We start from the raw sequence: 16,117 nt of genomic DNA on the forward strand, positions 1-16,117 counted from the left end.
CGATTTAATTATTGTTTTAACATAATCCAATAAATTTCATTATTATCATCATGATTTTAATGAAGTTGCACATCATCCTTAATATTATTATGCTTGTTATTAGCCTTCATTCCCCCGTAATTCATTTCGAAGAACTTAATTACTTGTAACCTCATGAAATTCACTAACAGCTGGGGGTTATCAATCACTGAATCAACATAGCAATATTCCAAGAAATGCACAAAATGAATCCAGTGAATCAATGACTGCTCTACCGTCACCAAGTCTTAAATACTACATCTCCAACTAATCTACGTTTCATTATATAAGAATACAATCCAACTAGCAATCTACTGAGAGAGAAGAAAATGTGACAAGTGTACTTATTATTCCGATGTAAATCTCCGGCGTCTGGAATGTAGCTGTAGATGTCTGTTCCTCCGGATTGTAGATGAACAAATTCATTGTGCTGGCTCACACACGTCCGCTTAACACATCAGGACCCCCTGCGGGTGGGGGACGCAAATGTAGAATACACCCGCGGTATCCCCTGCCTGTCGTAAGAGGTGACTACAAGGGGCGACCAAGGGATGATTGAATTAGAACCATGAAACTACTCTTGATTCGTACCATCATGCGAGGAACACCATGGGTTGCATGTACTTGCGAGTAGTATCACTAACTTGGTACGAAATAAGTTTGTGATTAGTTGCAGTAAAAAGCCTGGCCTGGTGGATTTCAGTACCCGTGCGTTGTACCCATGTGGGCAACACCACGCGTCTGGGCTTAGCCTGTGAGTTGTACCACTATATGAGCGACACCGTGGGTCTGCGTTGTCTGTGATTAGTATCCACTATGTGAGGAACACCACGGGGCCCTTGGGACTGGCATCCGTGCCTAGTACACCTAGGTGAGGTAACTCATTCGTTTGCGTTGGCTGTAAGTGGCGCCATTGTGTGCGAAACACCATAGGTCTGCATTACCTGTACGAAGTACAATACTTGTGAGTAGTACCATCTTGTGTGGGAACACAGTGAGTCTTCGCTACTTTTGATTAGTACCCCAAAATGACAAATACCATGGTTCTACTTTACTCGCGATATGTACAATTCTGTTGGGCCTTAGTCATGGATTTGGCACCCTGTAGACATCAAGCATCATTGTGCTTTATAAGTGGTCCCTTGGTCAGTAATACTATTATTCACGATCTTTTTTTGTGTCTGATCCACTGTTTTTGTTTGTTTGTTTGTTTGTTTGTTTGTTTGTTTGTTTTTTGTTTTTGTTTTTTTGTAGGGTTCATGTCCATCCATTCATTCTTCATGATATTTTTTTATTTTATTGTGGTCAGTGGATGAATCTGAATTTTTTGTTATTTCATTTCGTACCATTAGGGGCCGATGACCTCGATGTTAGGCCCCTTTAAACAACAAGCATCATCATCATCATCATCATCATCATCATCATCATCATCATCATCAACACATCAGGATTCCTGTGGAGTCAAATAGCGTAGAATCACTCCAGCGGTGTTTAAGAGTTCCCCAGGATTTCCTTCTTGGTCAGTCCATGATGGCGGCTGGCCTTCGTTGATGTTGCCGAAACTAAAATTTATTATTAAAATTTGATCCACGCTCGTCGTAGGCTAACAGTTGGCCTTTCCGTACTTAACTGGCGCAATGATGTACACTGTGGTTCAACCCTACATAAAGCTTCAAATCTTGACCTCATTTATCAGTTTACAGCACTTTGTTGAGTTTTCGGAATCTCGAATAATCCACTATATGACTGTTGAAACGATGTTCCTCGGCGAGGTTTATTCTCGAAGATTCCATTTCAGTGATAATCTTCCCTCGTAATTCCTACTAGAACATTCCATAAATTTCTGCGGCAACACTTGACGTAATGTCGTGTACTGGCTGTCCGTGGTTTGGAAACTTCCACCCAGGAAAATGTGCGGCAGTGATATATCGCACTAGGCTGATCCGTCTAAATAGAAAATTAAATTAGCACACTCGAATACCATAATCGTCATGCAGTACTATCTTGTAGTCAACTAGTTCCTTCAACTTTAGCAGTGACCATCGTACTCTGTCTCTTAGCCTTACTAAAACCACACTGTTCGTCATCTCTTCTGAAACCACACTGTTCGTTTTTCCTTCTGAAACCACACTGTTCGTTTTTCCTTCTGAAACCACACTGTTCGTTTTTCTTCTGAAACCACACTGTTCGTTTTTCCTTCTGAAACCACACTGTTCGTTTTTCTTCTGAAACCACACTGTTCGTTTTTCCTTCTGAAACCACACTGTTCGTTTTTCTTCTGAAACCACACTGTTCGTTTTTCTTCTGAAACCACACTGTTCGTTTTTCCTTCTGAAACCACACTGTTCGTTTTTCTTCTGAAACCACACTGTTCGTTTTTCTTCTGAAACCACACTGTTCGTTTTTCTTCTGAAACCACACTGTTCGTTTTTCTTCTGAAACCACACTGTTCGTTTTTCCTTCTGAAACCACACTGTTCGTTTTTCTTCTGAAACCACACTGTTCGTTTTTCTTCTGAAACCACACTGTTCGTTTTTCTTCTGAAACCACACTGTTCGTTTTTCCTTCTGAAACCACACTGTTCGTTTTTCTTCTGAAACCACACTGTTCGTTTTTCTTCTGAAACCACACTGTTCGTTTTTCTTTCTAGAATGATTCTCTGACTATCGAACAGCTTCACTAATTCTCATTGGTCGTCAGCTATTCTGCGACGTGATTCGTTATTCCAAATTTGGAGCAGATCTTTCTGGAATCTCACTGCCCTTTACTTCCGGCTCGCTATGTGACGTACGGTGACCTTCACCGCCTGACCCAGTTCTCTCTCGTCCGCAGCGGAACGGCACGGTAATCAGCTGGTGCTTGCTCACGTGTAGACCCGTGTTACATCACGAGAATTGAACCAACCTCTCTAAGACCAATAAAATACCATTTGGGCAGGTACAGTATAGATTGTAGATAATTCTTCTTTCTCCGTATCTGATCCCGATCACCTTCAGAATTTCAAACAGCTTGGTCCAGTAAACATTATTGATTGCCTTTTCTAGATCTATGAACGCTAGGTACGAGGGCGTGTCCTTCTTAATTCGATCCTGTTAAGATCAGAAGTAAAGTCCGGATTGCTTCACGTGTTCTTCTAAAGCCAAATTGATCTTCTCTTAGCTCGGTTTCTTCCATTCTTCTGTAAGTAATATGTGTTAAAATTTTGCAGGCTTGAGATACTAAACTAATGGTGCGGTAATTTTCGCACTTGTCAGCACCGGCTTTCTAGGGAATGGGTATAACAACATTCTGCCGAAAATCGGATGGCACTTCTCCTGTGTCATATATATTACACACTAAACGGAATAATCTCTCTATGTTGGTTTCTCCCAAGGTAGTCGGTAATTCTGAGGGTATGTCATCAATTCCCGGTGCCTTGTTCCTACTTAGGTCTCTCAAAGCTTTGTCGAATTCTGACCTCAAAATTGGGTCTCCCATTTCATCAGCATCAACAGCCTCTTCTTGTTCCAGAACACTATAATGTACTTCTCTACCTTGATACAACTGTTGGATATGTTTGTGTCATCTTTCTGACTTGTCTTCTTTCCCTAGAAGTGGTTTTCCACCTGAGCTTGTAATATTCATACACTTACTTTTCCTTTCTCCAAAGGTTTCCTTGCTTTTCCTGTATGCAGCATCTAACTTTCCTAGGGCCATACAACCTTCAACACCCCCTGTAGGTGGGGACGTAGACAAAGAATACACCCACGATATCTCCTGCCTGTTGTAAGAGGCGACTAAAAGGGGCGACCAAGGGATGATTGAATTAGAACAATGAAACTACTTTTGATTAGTACCATCACGTGGGGAACACCATGGGTTGCCTGTACTTGAGAGTAGTACCACTATATTAGGCATGAAATAGGTTTGTGGTTAGTAGCAGCAGAGAGTGTGTCACTGTTTTTTCCCAGTACCCGTGCGTCATACCCTTGTGAGCAACACCACGGGTCTGGGTGTTGCCTGTGATTAGTACCACTATATGAGCGGCACCGTGGGTCTGCATTGCCTGCGCTTAGTATCCACAATGTGAGGAACACCATTGGTCTGCGTTGCCTATGTGTGGCGCCATTGTGTGAGGAACACCATAGGTTTGTGTTACCTGTACAATGTCCAATACTTGTGAGTAGTACTATTGTGTGTGGAACACCGTGAGTCTTCGCTCCTTTTGATTACAGTAGTACCCCAACATGTCACATACCAAGGTTATACTTTACTAGTGATAAGTACCATTCTGAGGGGCCTTTGACCTGGATTTTGGACCCCTTTAGACATCAAGCATCCTCGATTCAGGATTGTGCTTTAGAAGTGATCCCTTGGTCAGTAATACTATTATTTATGATAGTTTTTTTAGTTGAATCCACTGATTGTTTTAAATTCATGTCCATCCATTCCTTCTTCATGACATTTTTTTTTATTTTCGTCAGTGGATGTTTTTGAACTTTTACTTTGTCATTTCATTTCATACCATTAGGGGCTGATGAGCTCGATGTTAGGCCCCTTTAAACAATAATAATAATAATAATAATAATAATAATAATAATAATCATCATCATCATCACAACCTTCAACATCCTTGCACTTCTCTTTCACCCATTCCTCCTTAGCTGTCCTGCACTTTCTCTCTACTTCATTCTTTATTCATCTGTATTCTTTTCTGCCCTCCTCATTTTATTGCCTTCTTGTACTTTTGTCATTCATCGATCATTTCTAGTATCTCTTGAGTTATCCATTGTTTCTTAGGTGATCTTTCCTTTCTTCCTAACATTTCTTCAGCACCCTTACTGATCTCATCCTTCTTGACTGTCCATTCTTCTTCTACTGTGTTTCCTTTAGCCTTTTCGTATAGTCCCTGTGTTACATGTCACTTGAAACAATCCCTAACACTATTTTCTTTCAACTTGTCTAGATCACATCTCCTTGCATTCTTTCCTTTCTACAATTTCTTTAACTTCAGACCGACAAGTTGTAGTCAGAGTCCACGTCTGCTCCTCAGAAAGTCTTGCAATCTAACGCCTGGTTTCTAAGTCTCTGCCTAATCATAATAAAGTCTATTTGATTCCTTCCAGTGTCTTCAGGTCTTGTCCATGTATACAGCTGTCGTTTGTGGTGTTTGAACCAAGTGTAAGCCAGGCCTAAATTATGATCGGTGCAGAATTCAATCAGCCGGCTTCCTCTTTCATTCTTTTGTCCCAATCCACATTCTCCTACTGCATTACCTTCTCTTCCTTGGTCTACCACTGCATTCCAGTCTCCCATCACAATTAGATTCTCATCACCTTTTACATACTGTATTAAATCTTCTATCTCTTCATATATTCTTGCGATTTCTTCATTATCCGCTGAACTAGTAGGCATACTATTGTGGTGGGCATTGGCTTGGTGTTTATCTTGACCACAATAATCCTTTTACTATGCTGGTCATAGTAGCTTACCCGCTGCCCTAATTTCTTATTCATTATTAAACTTACTCCAACCCTGTTTGATTTAGTGTTGATAATTCTGTAGTGGCCTGACCAGAAATCCTGCTCTTCCTGCCAACGTACTTCACTTATACCAACCACATCTTAACTATAGTCTATCCATCTCCCTTTTCAAATTCTCTTAATCTACCACTGCGATTCAAACTTCAAACATTCCACACTCCGACACAGAATGTCAGTATCCATCTTCCTGATGATTTCCCCCCTCTAGTATTGTCCCCACTCACATGTCCAAATGGGGGACTACTTTACCTCCGGAATATTGTACCCAGAGGAAGCCATCATCAGTAAATCATTCATACAGGGAGAGCTGCATGTCCTCAGGAGTTAGTTACCGCTGTAGTTTCCCGTTGGTTTCAGTGGTGGTGCAGTATCAACACAGCTAAGTCATGTTAAGTATTTTTACAAGACCATATCAGTCAATCATCTAGACTGCCGCCCTTGCAACTTCCGAAAGGCTGCTACCCAATTTCGATGAATTATTGATCATTATTTTCTGAAAAGATATTGATGCAGAATACGGGGTCTTGGTCTTTAGAAACTTTAATTTTTTCTGTTAAAAGGGAATAATAGCATTATTTTTCTGAATGGGTGAAAAGTAACTTTATGTCAATCCAAAAGATACCCAATTTAAGCAGTTGTCTTAGTTTTAAAGTCTCTCTTTCCTGAGCTATATAAGCTGCTGTTGTCCATTGATTTATTCTCTTTCAGAGTCCAGAACCTAACAGCCATGTCTCTCCAGTGTACCATCTTCACCAGCATGCTCAGCTGAGCCCTAAGTTACTTGCTGCAGTCCACAACAACAATCCTTTTCTGTATGTCAATTATGGTCAGAGAGTAAAGCTATCTCAGGAAGAAATGAGTCCTCCTTCGTTAGAAAACCGACTGCAGCAAAACCAAGCAGTTGTTAATGGCCATCACCAGGAGTCACCATCACGGGACCATGCAGCTCTGCGGCTTATAATGCCTTCAGGAGGTATGAACGTTCCTCAACATCGAGATGTAGTTTACCCATCTGATCGTGCACCAGCAACAATTATCAACGAAAGAGATATTCCTCAACCTGTCATCGCAATATCTCCTCCATCAGCTAATCAACCGTGCAATGAGTCGTCTCATAATATGAATATTTCTAGCCCCTCCACCATGAATACTGGAAGCTCAGCTTCATCTGGATCACTGTCCTGCTCCAAGGTATGTTGTTAAGTTATTATTGTTCCGGGAATACCGTGGTGGACATGGAGAGATGATCAAATTTTAATTTGAAACTTTAAAAGTTGGGATTTTTTTTTTTTTTTCTCTTTTCTTTTCAGATTTTAAAATTTAAACAAATAACAATCGACTAGATAAGGTTAGCTCATGAGCTTAACAGACAACAACAATTTAACAAATGAGCTTGAAGCTCCCAACTTACAATTTTACACGAGCACCATTGCTCCCTGTGATAAATCCACAAGGGGATTGAGCTCCTAAAATTTACAACATTTACATGGAGCATCTTTGCCTCACATAATTATGTAGGAGACTATTCTCTGAAATGTACAAGTTTCAAGCCAACTTTTACAAAACAAACCGTATTCACTGTCTTATCTCCTCAACAGTGGAATTTACATAGGGAATAGAATAATAGTAGTGTCCATTCTACTGGCCTTAGAGAAAAAAGAAAAGATTTCGTTATTGGCCAGAAATCAAAATCTTATGAGGCAAATACTTGCCCTCCGTTGAAATTCACCAGAACATCATTAAAAACCCTACCAGGCTTATGGTCCGACTTTACGGAGGCTAAGCCTATGCTACGGAGGTGACTAGATGGAGAGAAAATTGAATCATAGTTACCTCAAGACCACTCTTTATTCCCTTAAACCAGACTGAAAATTTACATTAAGAAATAATTTTGAAACCTTCCCCTCAAAGTAGCTTTCTCCCATGCCTCCTCTACTGCTGGACTGGAGCGATCAAAGGGAGGTTCCATAAATCTCTGGACACACCCACAATTACAATTGGATAATCAAATACATAACAAAAATTCCTGATTGGTTGATTAAATAAATGTACGAAATTCCCTATTGGCTACAAGTTTAAGCGGGCGGGAAGAGGTAGAAGTGCTAGAAATCTTAGAATACCAAAAACAATCTACAAACAATTCAGTTTAGGAAACCTTGACACACAAAATTACTTTGAAATTGATTGTGCACATAAGTAGACAGTACAGACATCTGACGATAAACGTCCAAACTTCTTCCACTAAAAGTTCCAGAGTTTACATTACAGATGGCCTTCTATAAGGCACTTAATTTAAATGCACGTAGCGGGTATACCTCCGGAACAATAATAATAAATACACATATTACACATCAAATGGAAAAGGTTTCTAATGATCTATTTCCCATTTCTTTATTTTATATTAACTCTTATAATCTCAGACTCACTTTTTAATATCATTTTTGTGGTTAACGTCTTTCTTTCTTTCTTTCTTTCTTTCTTTCTTTCTTTCTTTCTTTTCTTTCTGTTTTTACTTATGGTTTGCATGGGAATTTTAGTGCTTTCATTACTTAAGTCAAGCAAACTGTGTGAAATTCTTGACCTCCCTCGAAGGAGCCAGTGGTTTCTGTACTACATTACATGTTGTTACATACAATTAACAGCAGGACTTCCCAATCACAATCACTACTGATCTGCATTTAGGGCAGTCGCCCAGGTGGCAGATTCCCTATCTGTTGTTTTCCTAGCCTTTTCCTAAATGATTTCAAAGAAATTGGAAATTTATTGAACATCTCCCTTAGTAAGTTATTCCAAACCCGAACTCCCCTTCCTATAAACAAATATTTGCTTCAGTTTGTCCTCTTGAATTCCAACTTTATCTTCATATTGTGAACTTTCCTACTTTCAAAGACACCACTCGAACTTATTCGTCTACTAATGTCGTTCCATGCCATCTCTCCACCGACAACTCGGAACATACCACTTACAAGTAAATATTCTCATACTTGTGCCCGTATCAAAATTCAATATAAATGTTAGAATACAAGTGTTTATTTGTAAGTTCACCTGTTCAATACATAAAATACATTTATAATTAGGACTTCGTCCTTGTTATAAATCCCATATTTGGTACATGTTTTGCCCGTCTACCAGGCTTAATCTTTATTAATCTTTATAAGTTATTTGTACATAATTACGGTCTTCAAGACTAATTTACAAAAAATTATTGTAATTGAAGATCAGTTATTACACAGTATAAAATAACAAGAAAATTGACAGTTCTGTGCACTTTTAATTAGATTAATTATGATAAAATTCTTGAATTCTTGTAACCTTTTCCATCCCATGGCCGAGTTAACATTCCTCCCGCTGTCCCAAACACGAGTTAATTCGTATTTAAAGCAATGCGCTCTTGTTCACTTCCAAGTTCAGTCCAACACTGTTGACATGCTTTGTTCAGATGACGGACGATTCATAAATCGCCTTACGGTTTTTTGACGATAATTATGTGCCTTGTGTTTTTTTTCGTACCTGTCTTCTGAGATGGGTGTACGGGAGTGTAAAGAAAGCATAACGAAAGATCATATTTTAGAAAGTTTTTTTTTTGTTTTTTGTTTTTTTGATAGTTGCTTTACGTCGCACCGACACAGATAGGTCTTATGGCGACAATGGGAATGGGAAGAGCTAGGAGTGGGAAGGAAGCACGGTAATAGTTAACAGTCGTCGTATTGTTATTGATTATTGTCGCTCCTCATATTCAAATATTGCATTGTTGGCTACAGTCCTGAACAAAGGGTGTAGTGTAGTCAAGTAAATATAAATAAAAATCAGCTGACCTTGTATTCCATTCATTTGTACTTCTGAGTAGGTAGTTAGTATCCGTAATTTATATTTCGCTCCCTCGATCTTTCAGTATTTATGAGCGGTTAGCTAATAATAATAAAGTTCATATATCCCAGTAATTGCAGTTCAAGTCCCTGGAGTAGTAGTAGTTTTGATAGAAATATTGTTTTTTCAGCAGGCCTAATTAAGGACACTTTTTTTTTCTCCGTCCCGTGGAGTACGGAAAATAATAGTAATCCACCAGCTGTAATAATCACATAACCACATTTCAGTAGAATTGTAGTGAAGATAAGGTATAATATATTAGATAGTATCTTGCCAGTTATATTCGTGTTTTTCTTCGTGTACGGCAAACCTTTTGATACTTAAGCATTTAACCAAACGCAGTGTAGTGTAGTGTAGATACATTGTAGTATAGATACAGTACATTTAGATAGTGCCGTACCTTGCCTGCTATATTCGTGTGTATCTATTAGACTGTAATACTAATAATAATTTGTCTAAGCATTTAGCTTTGTTGGTAATCTTTGAGTACAGTAGTTCTTGCAAATTTCATTTCTGTTGTGCTTAGTAGTGACCTACGGTACGGTACCGGTATCGTAATTAGGATACGTCTGAAAGTAGTTTAAAAATTACTGTAGTGTACTGTACAGTAGTGTACGAGTAATATCCTATTAGAATTGAGTGTGCTTATTTTGGTATTGTAAAATATTTGTGTAGTACTGGTGTAGTAGAGGTATCCGTAGAAACTCTTACTAAAATACTGTTGTTGTAATTAGGATAGGCTTAATTGCAGTTTGGAATTATGTAGTTCTTGTGTATTACTTTCGATATTCAGTAATTAACAGCAGTTTTTATCCTGTTAGGGGTTGCAGAATTAAAAAAAATAGAGCACGACTAAGTAGTATTGTAGTGTAGTCGTATATTAATTACCTTATTGTTGTGTACTATCCCAGACAATATCTCCCTTCGTTCATTTATTTTTTGCAAATAAGTTATTTTATTTTTTAATTTAATTTTTTTTCCCCCCGTAAAGAATGGCTAAGGAGCGCGAGTGTACTTATTGTGGGTGTGGTGAGGCATTGAGGGGTATGAGGGAGGAGTTGGAAAGTTTGAGGGAGATAATTAGGATTCTCACAGAAGACAGGAAGGAAGATAGGACTCCCTCAAACAATGTACAGGTTACAGTAGGTGTACAAGAGGGAGGGGAAGGAAAGGGAGGAGTTGTAGAAGACAGGTGGTCTAATGTTCTAAGAGGAAGGAGATTGCAGGCTAAGGGCTCTATTCAGGATCAGAATTCAGGACAGGTGTCTGTGCGAAATCGGTACGAGTCACTCCAGGTAGAACAACAGAGGGAAGATGAGGGACAGGAAACTGTTGCTGAGATATGTGGAAGTAGGAGGAAGGGAAAAGGTAGGAAAGGGAAATGTAGAGTAGAGGATAGGAAAAGACAGGTGGAACAGGGTCATGGGAAGGAGAAAAGGGAGGAGGAAGTAGCTTCTGCAGCAGTGAGAGAAGATAGGGCTGACCAGGAGGGGAGGGGATCAGATGAGGTGGGGAGGGTTGAGGCTCTGGTCATGGGGGATTCCATCGTTAGACACGTGGGGAAAGTGTGTGGAGGAAAGGGTACCAGGGTATAATGTTATCCAGGAATTAGGTTGAGGCAGATGTTGAGGAAAGTAGAAGAGAGGGAGGAGGGGAAGGAAAAGGTAGTAGTGTTTCACGTTGGTACCAACAACGTAAGGCAAGCTGATATAAGTACCAACATAGTTGGAGATGTGTGGGATCTGGTAAATGCAGCACGGGTGAAGTTTAAGAAAGCGGAGATTGTTATTAGTGGAATACTGTGTAGGAGGGATACTGACTTTAGGGTGATTGGGGATTTAAATGAGACTATGGAGTGGGTATGTGGGAAACTGGGAGTGAAATTTCTAGATCCTAATGGGTGGGTAGGAGATAGGGATCTGTGCTCAGATGGCGTTCATTTAAACCGCAGTGGTACATATAAGTTAGGAAACTTGTTTGGAAGGGTAATAGGGAGGTACATTTAGGGAAACGGGATGGCCTAGGGAGCGGTGATAAGGGAACAGGGAACTGGAAATCAAGTAGGGATGACATAAAATTGTTAGTGTTGAACTGTAGAAGTATTGTAAAGAAAGGAATAGAATTAAGTAATTTAATAGATATATATTTACCAGATATTGTAATAGGAGTTGAATCATGGCTGAGAAATGATATAATGGATGCAGAAATTTTCTCACGGCACTGGAGTGTGTATCGTAGAGATAGGATAGGAATGGTGGGAGGGAGAGTGTTCATTCTGGTGAAAGAAGAATTCATAAGCTACGAAAAAGTTAAAGATGAGACACATGAAATTCTAGGTGTAAAGCTCATTTCTAAAGATAATAGGCAACTTGATATATTTGGAGTGTACAGATCGGGAAAGGGTAGCACTGACGCAGATTCGGAATTATTTGATAGGATAGTCAGCTATGTGGGAAACGACATGGAAAGAAATGTGATTGTAGCGGGAGATCTGAATTTGCCAGATGTCAATTGGGAAGGAAATGCGAACGACAGGAAGCATGACCAACAAATGGCAAATAAGTTAATATGGGAAGGACAGCTGATTCAGAAAGTGATGGAACCAACCAGAGGGAAAAATATCTTGGATGTGGTGCTGATAAAACCAGATGAGCTCTATAGGGAAACTGAAGTAATAGATGGTATTAGTGATCATGAAGCTGTTTTTGTGGTAGTTAAAAATAAATGCGATTGAAAGGAAAGTCTTAAAAGTAGGACTGTTAGGCAGTACCATATGGCTGATAAAGCAGGCATGACGCAGTTTCTAAAAAGTAACTATGATCGGTGGAAAACGGTAAATAAAAATGTAAACAGACTCTGGGATGGGTTTAAAGAAATTGTTGAGGAATGCGAAAACAGGTTTGTACCTTTAAGGTTGGTAAGTAATGGTAAAGATCCACCTTATTATTGTAGAGAAATAAAGAGACTAAGAAGGAGGTGCAGACTGGAAAGAAATAGAGTTAGAAATGGCTGTGGAAGTAAGGAGAAATTGAAGGAACTTACTAGAAAATTGAATCTAGCAAAGAAGGCAGCTAAGGATAACATGATGGCAAGCATAATTGGCAGTCATACGAATTTTAGTGAAAAATGGAAGGGTATGCTTAGGTATTTTAAGGCAGAAACAGGTTCCAAGAAGGACATTCCAGGAATAATTAATGAACAAGGGGAGTGTGTATGTGAAGATCTTCAAAAGGCAGAAGTATTCAGTCAGCAGTATGTAAAGATTGTTGGTTTCAATGATAATGTCGAGATAGAGGAGGAGACTAAGGCCAAAGAAGTAATAAAATTTACATATGATAACAATGACATTTACAATAAGATACAAAAGTTGAAAACTAGAAAAGCGGCTGGAATTGATCAGATTTCTGGGGATATACTAAAGACAATGGGTTGGGATATAGTACCATATCTGAAGTACTTGTTTGATTATTGCTTGGTCGGAGGAGCTATACCAGATGAATGGAGAGTTGCTATTGTAGCCCCTGTGTATAAAAGAAAGGGTGATAGACATAAAGCTGATTTTTTTTTTTTTTTTTTTTTTTGCTAGTTGCTTTACGTCGCACCGACACAGATAGGTCTTATGGCAACGATGGGACAGGAAAGGGCTTGGAGTGGGAAGGAAGCGGCCGTGGCCTTAATTAAGGTACAGCCCCAGCATTTGCCTGGTGTGAAAATGGGAAACCACGGAAAACCATCTTCAGGGCTGCCGATAGTGGGATTCGAACCTACTATCTCCCGGATGCAAGCTCACAGCCGCACGCCTCTACGCGCACGGCCAACTCGCCTGGTAAGCTGAAAATTACAGGCCAGTAAGTTTGACATGCATTGTATGTAAGCTTTGGGAAGGCATTCTTTCTGATTATATTAGACATGTTTGTGAAATTAATAACTGGTTCGATAGAAGGCAGTTTGGTTTTAGGAAAGATTATTCCACTGAAGCTCAACTTGTAGGATTCCAGCAAGATATAGCAGATATCTTGAATTCTGGAGGTCAAATGGACTGTATCGCGATTGACCTGTCTAAAGCATTTGATAGGGTGGATCATGGGAGACTACTGGCAAAAATGAGTGCAATTATACTAGACAAAAGAGTGAAGTGACTGAATGGGTTGCTATATTTCTAGAAAATAGATCTCAGAGAGTTAGAGTAGGTGAAGTTTTGTCTGACCCTGTAATAGTTGAGAGGGGAATTCCTCAGGGCAGTGTTATCGGACCTTTATGTTTTCTTATATATATAAATGATATGAGTAAAGGAGTGGAATCGGAGGTAAGGCTTTTTGCGGATGATGTTATTCTCTATAGAGTGATAAATAAGTTACAAGATTGTGAGCAACTGTAACGTGATCTCGAAAATGTTGTGAGATGGACAGCAGGCAATGGTATGTTGATAAACGGGGTTAAAAGTCAGGTTGTGAGTTTCACAAATAGGAAAAGTCCTCTCAGTTTTAATTACTGCGTTGATGGGGTGAAAGTTCCTTTTGGGGATCATTGTAAGTATCTAGGTGTTAATATAAGGAAAAATCTTCATTGGGGTAATCACATAAATGGGATTGTAAATAAAGGGTACAGATGTCTGCACATGGTTATGAGGGTGTTTAGGGGTTGTAGTAAGGATGTAAAGGAGGGGGCATATAAATCTCTGGTAAGACCCCAACTAGAGTAGGGTTCCAGTGTATGGGACCCTCACCAGGATTACCTGATTCAAGAACTATAAAAAATCCAAAGAAAAACAGCTCGATTTGTTCTGAGTGATTTCCGACAAAAGAGTAGCGTTACAAAAATGTTGCAATGTTTGGGTTGGGAAGAATTGAGAGAAAGAAGAAGAGCTGCTCGACTAAGTGGTATGTTCCGAGCTGTCAGCGGAGAGATGGCGTGGAATGACATTAGTAGACGAATAAGTTTGAAAGGCGTTTATAAAAGTAGGAAAGATCACAATATGAAGATAAAGTTGGAATTCAAGAGGACAAACTGGGGCAAATATTTATTTATAGGAAGGGGAGTTAGGGATTGGAATAACTTACCAAGGGAGATGTTCAATAAATTTCCAATTTCTTTGAAATCATTTCGGAAAAGGCTAGGAAAGCAACAGATAGGGAATCTGCCACCTGGGCGACTGCCCTAAATGCAGATCAGTATTGATTGATTGACTGAAGCGGCTGTGGCCTTAATTAAGGTACAGCCCCAGCATTTGCCTGGTGTGAAAATGGGAAACCACGGAAAACCATTTTCAGGGCTGCCGACAGTGGGGTTCGAACCTACTATCTCCGGAATACTGGATGCTGACCGCACTTAAGCGACTGCAGCTATCGAGCTCGGTATTTTAAAAAGTTTAGGCAATGATGAAGAGTCTTATTTTTTATAATAATAGTGGAGATAAGTTGCAGTGAAACAAGCTGTCGACATTTATCACGCCAAGTTCTTTCATGTTTTGGGAAAAGTGTTAGGAGAAAACCATTGCTAAGATTGTCGTTCCATGACTTTTCAGTAGCTGTGTAAATACAAAGTATTTATGGCCTATTACAACCACTGTCGAAACATCCAGAAAAATCTGATATGGGGCATGCATAAGGCTGAAAGAAACTTGGGAGGGAAAAGGTTAAACACTGAATGTCTAAATCTCAATAGTGTCGTGCAGACTTGAATTGGTGAATGAAGGCTATTATGCTGTAAAACATTTTAAAGTTTAGGGTGAGAAATCTGGTTAAAAGCTTCATGCATTTCTTGAAGTTGTAAATTCTTTAAAGTCTTATGGGCCTTCTTCTTCTTCTTCATATTACGTACTATTTATTTAATCGTTTGTAGTCATGATCATCACAAGAATTTGAGACATTGTTATGGCTGACGAGCCTGCTAGACGGGCGAAACATGTAACAAATATGGAATTTATAACAAGGACAAAGTCCTAATTATAAATGTATTTTAACATACCACTTAGTCACGGAGCGCCTCTCCTTTCTTCCATGTCTTCCCAGCCCAAACTTCATAGCATTTCACTATTCTTTTGTCGTAAATCACCCAGAACGAGCTGCCTTTCTTTGGATTTTTTCTAGTTCTCGAATCAAGTAATCCTGGTTGGGGTTCCATACACTGGAACCATACTCTAGTTGGGGTCTTACCAGAGACTTACATGCCCTCTCCTTTACATCCTTACTACAACCCCTAAACACCCTCATAACCATGTGCAGAGATCTGTACCCTTTATTTACAATCCCATTTATGTGATTACCCCAATGAAGATCTTTCCTTATATTAACACCTAGATACTTACAATGATCTCCAAAAGGAACTTCCACCCCATCAATGCAGTAATTAAAACTGAGATGACTTTTCCTATTTGTGAAACTCACAACCTGACTTTTAACCCCGTTTATCAACATACCATTGCCTGCTGTCCATCTCACAACATTATCAAGGTCATTGGAGTTGCTCATAATCTTGTAACTTATTTATTACCTTGTACGGAATAACGACATCCACAAAAAGCCTCATCTTGGATTCCACTTCTTTACTCATATCATGTGTAAAAGAAAACATAAAGGTCCAATAATACTGCCTTGAAGAATTCCCCTCTTAATTATTACAGTATCATATAAAGCCTCGCCTGCTCTAATTATCTGAGTTCTATTTTCTAGAGAGATAGCCACCCATTCAGTCACTCTTTAGCCTTGCCC

At 39.4% G+C, this 16,117-nt stretch overlaps 1 protein-coding gene across 3 annotated transcripts in view; it reads left to right on the top strand.

Annotated features, from left to right (window-relative positions):
- The window catches only part of LOC136863895 (pelle-like serine/threonine-protein kinase pik-1), a 630,261-nt gene that overhangs the window by 602,344 nt on the left and 11,800 nt on the right, over window positions 1–16,117 (top strand). For 2 of the 3 annotated variants that reach the window (XM_067140300.2, XM_068226048.1), the window contains exon 12: window positions 6,249–6,731. The exons of the other annotated variant lie outside the window; for it this stretch is intronic. In XM_067140300.2, coding sequence (XP_066996401.2) covers window positions 6,249–6,731 — 483 coding nt within the window. The remainder of the gene's footprint in view (window positions 1–6,248; window positions 6,732–16,117) is intronic. 3 annotated transcript variants of the gene reach the window in all.

Source organism: Anabrus simplex, chromosome 2, assembly GCF_040414725.1.
Source record: "Anabrus simplex isolate iqAnaSimp1 chromosome 2, ASM4041472v1, whole genome shotgun sequence".
Classification (NCBI taxonomy): domain Eukaryota; kingdom Metazoa; phylum Arthropoda; class Insecta; order Orthoptera; family Tettigoniidae; genus Anabrus; species Anabrus simplex.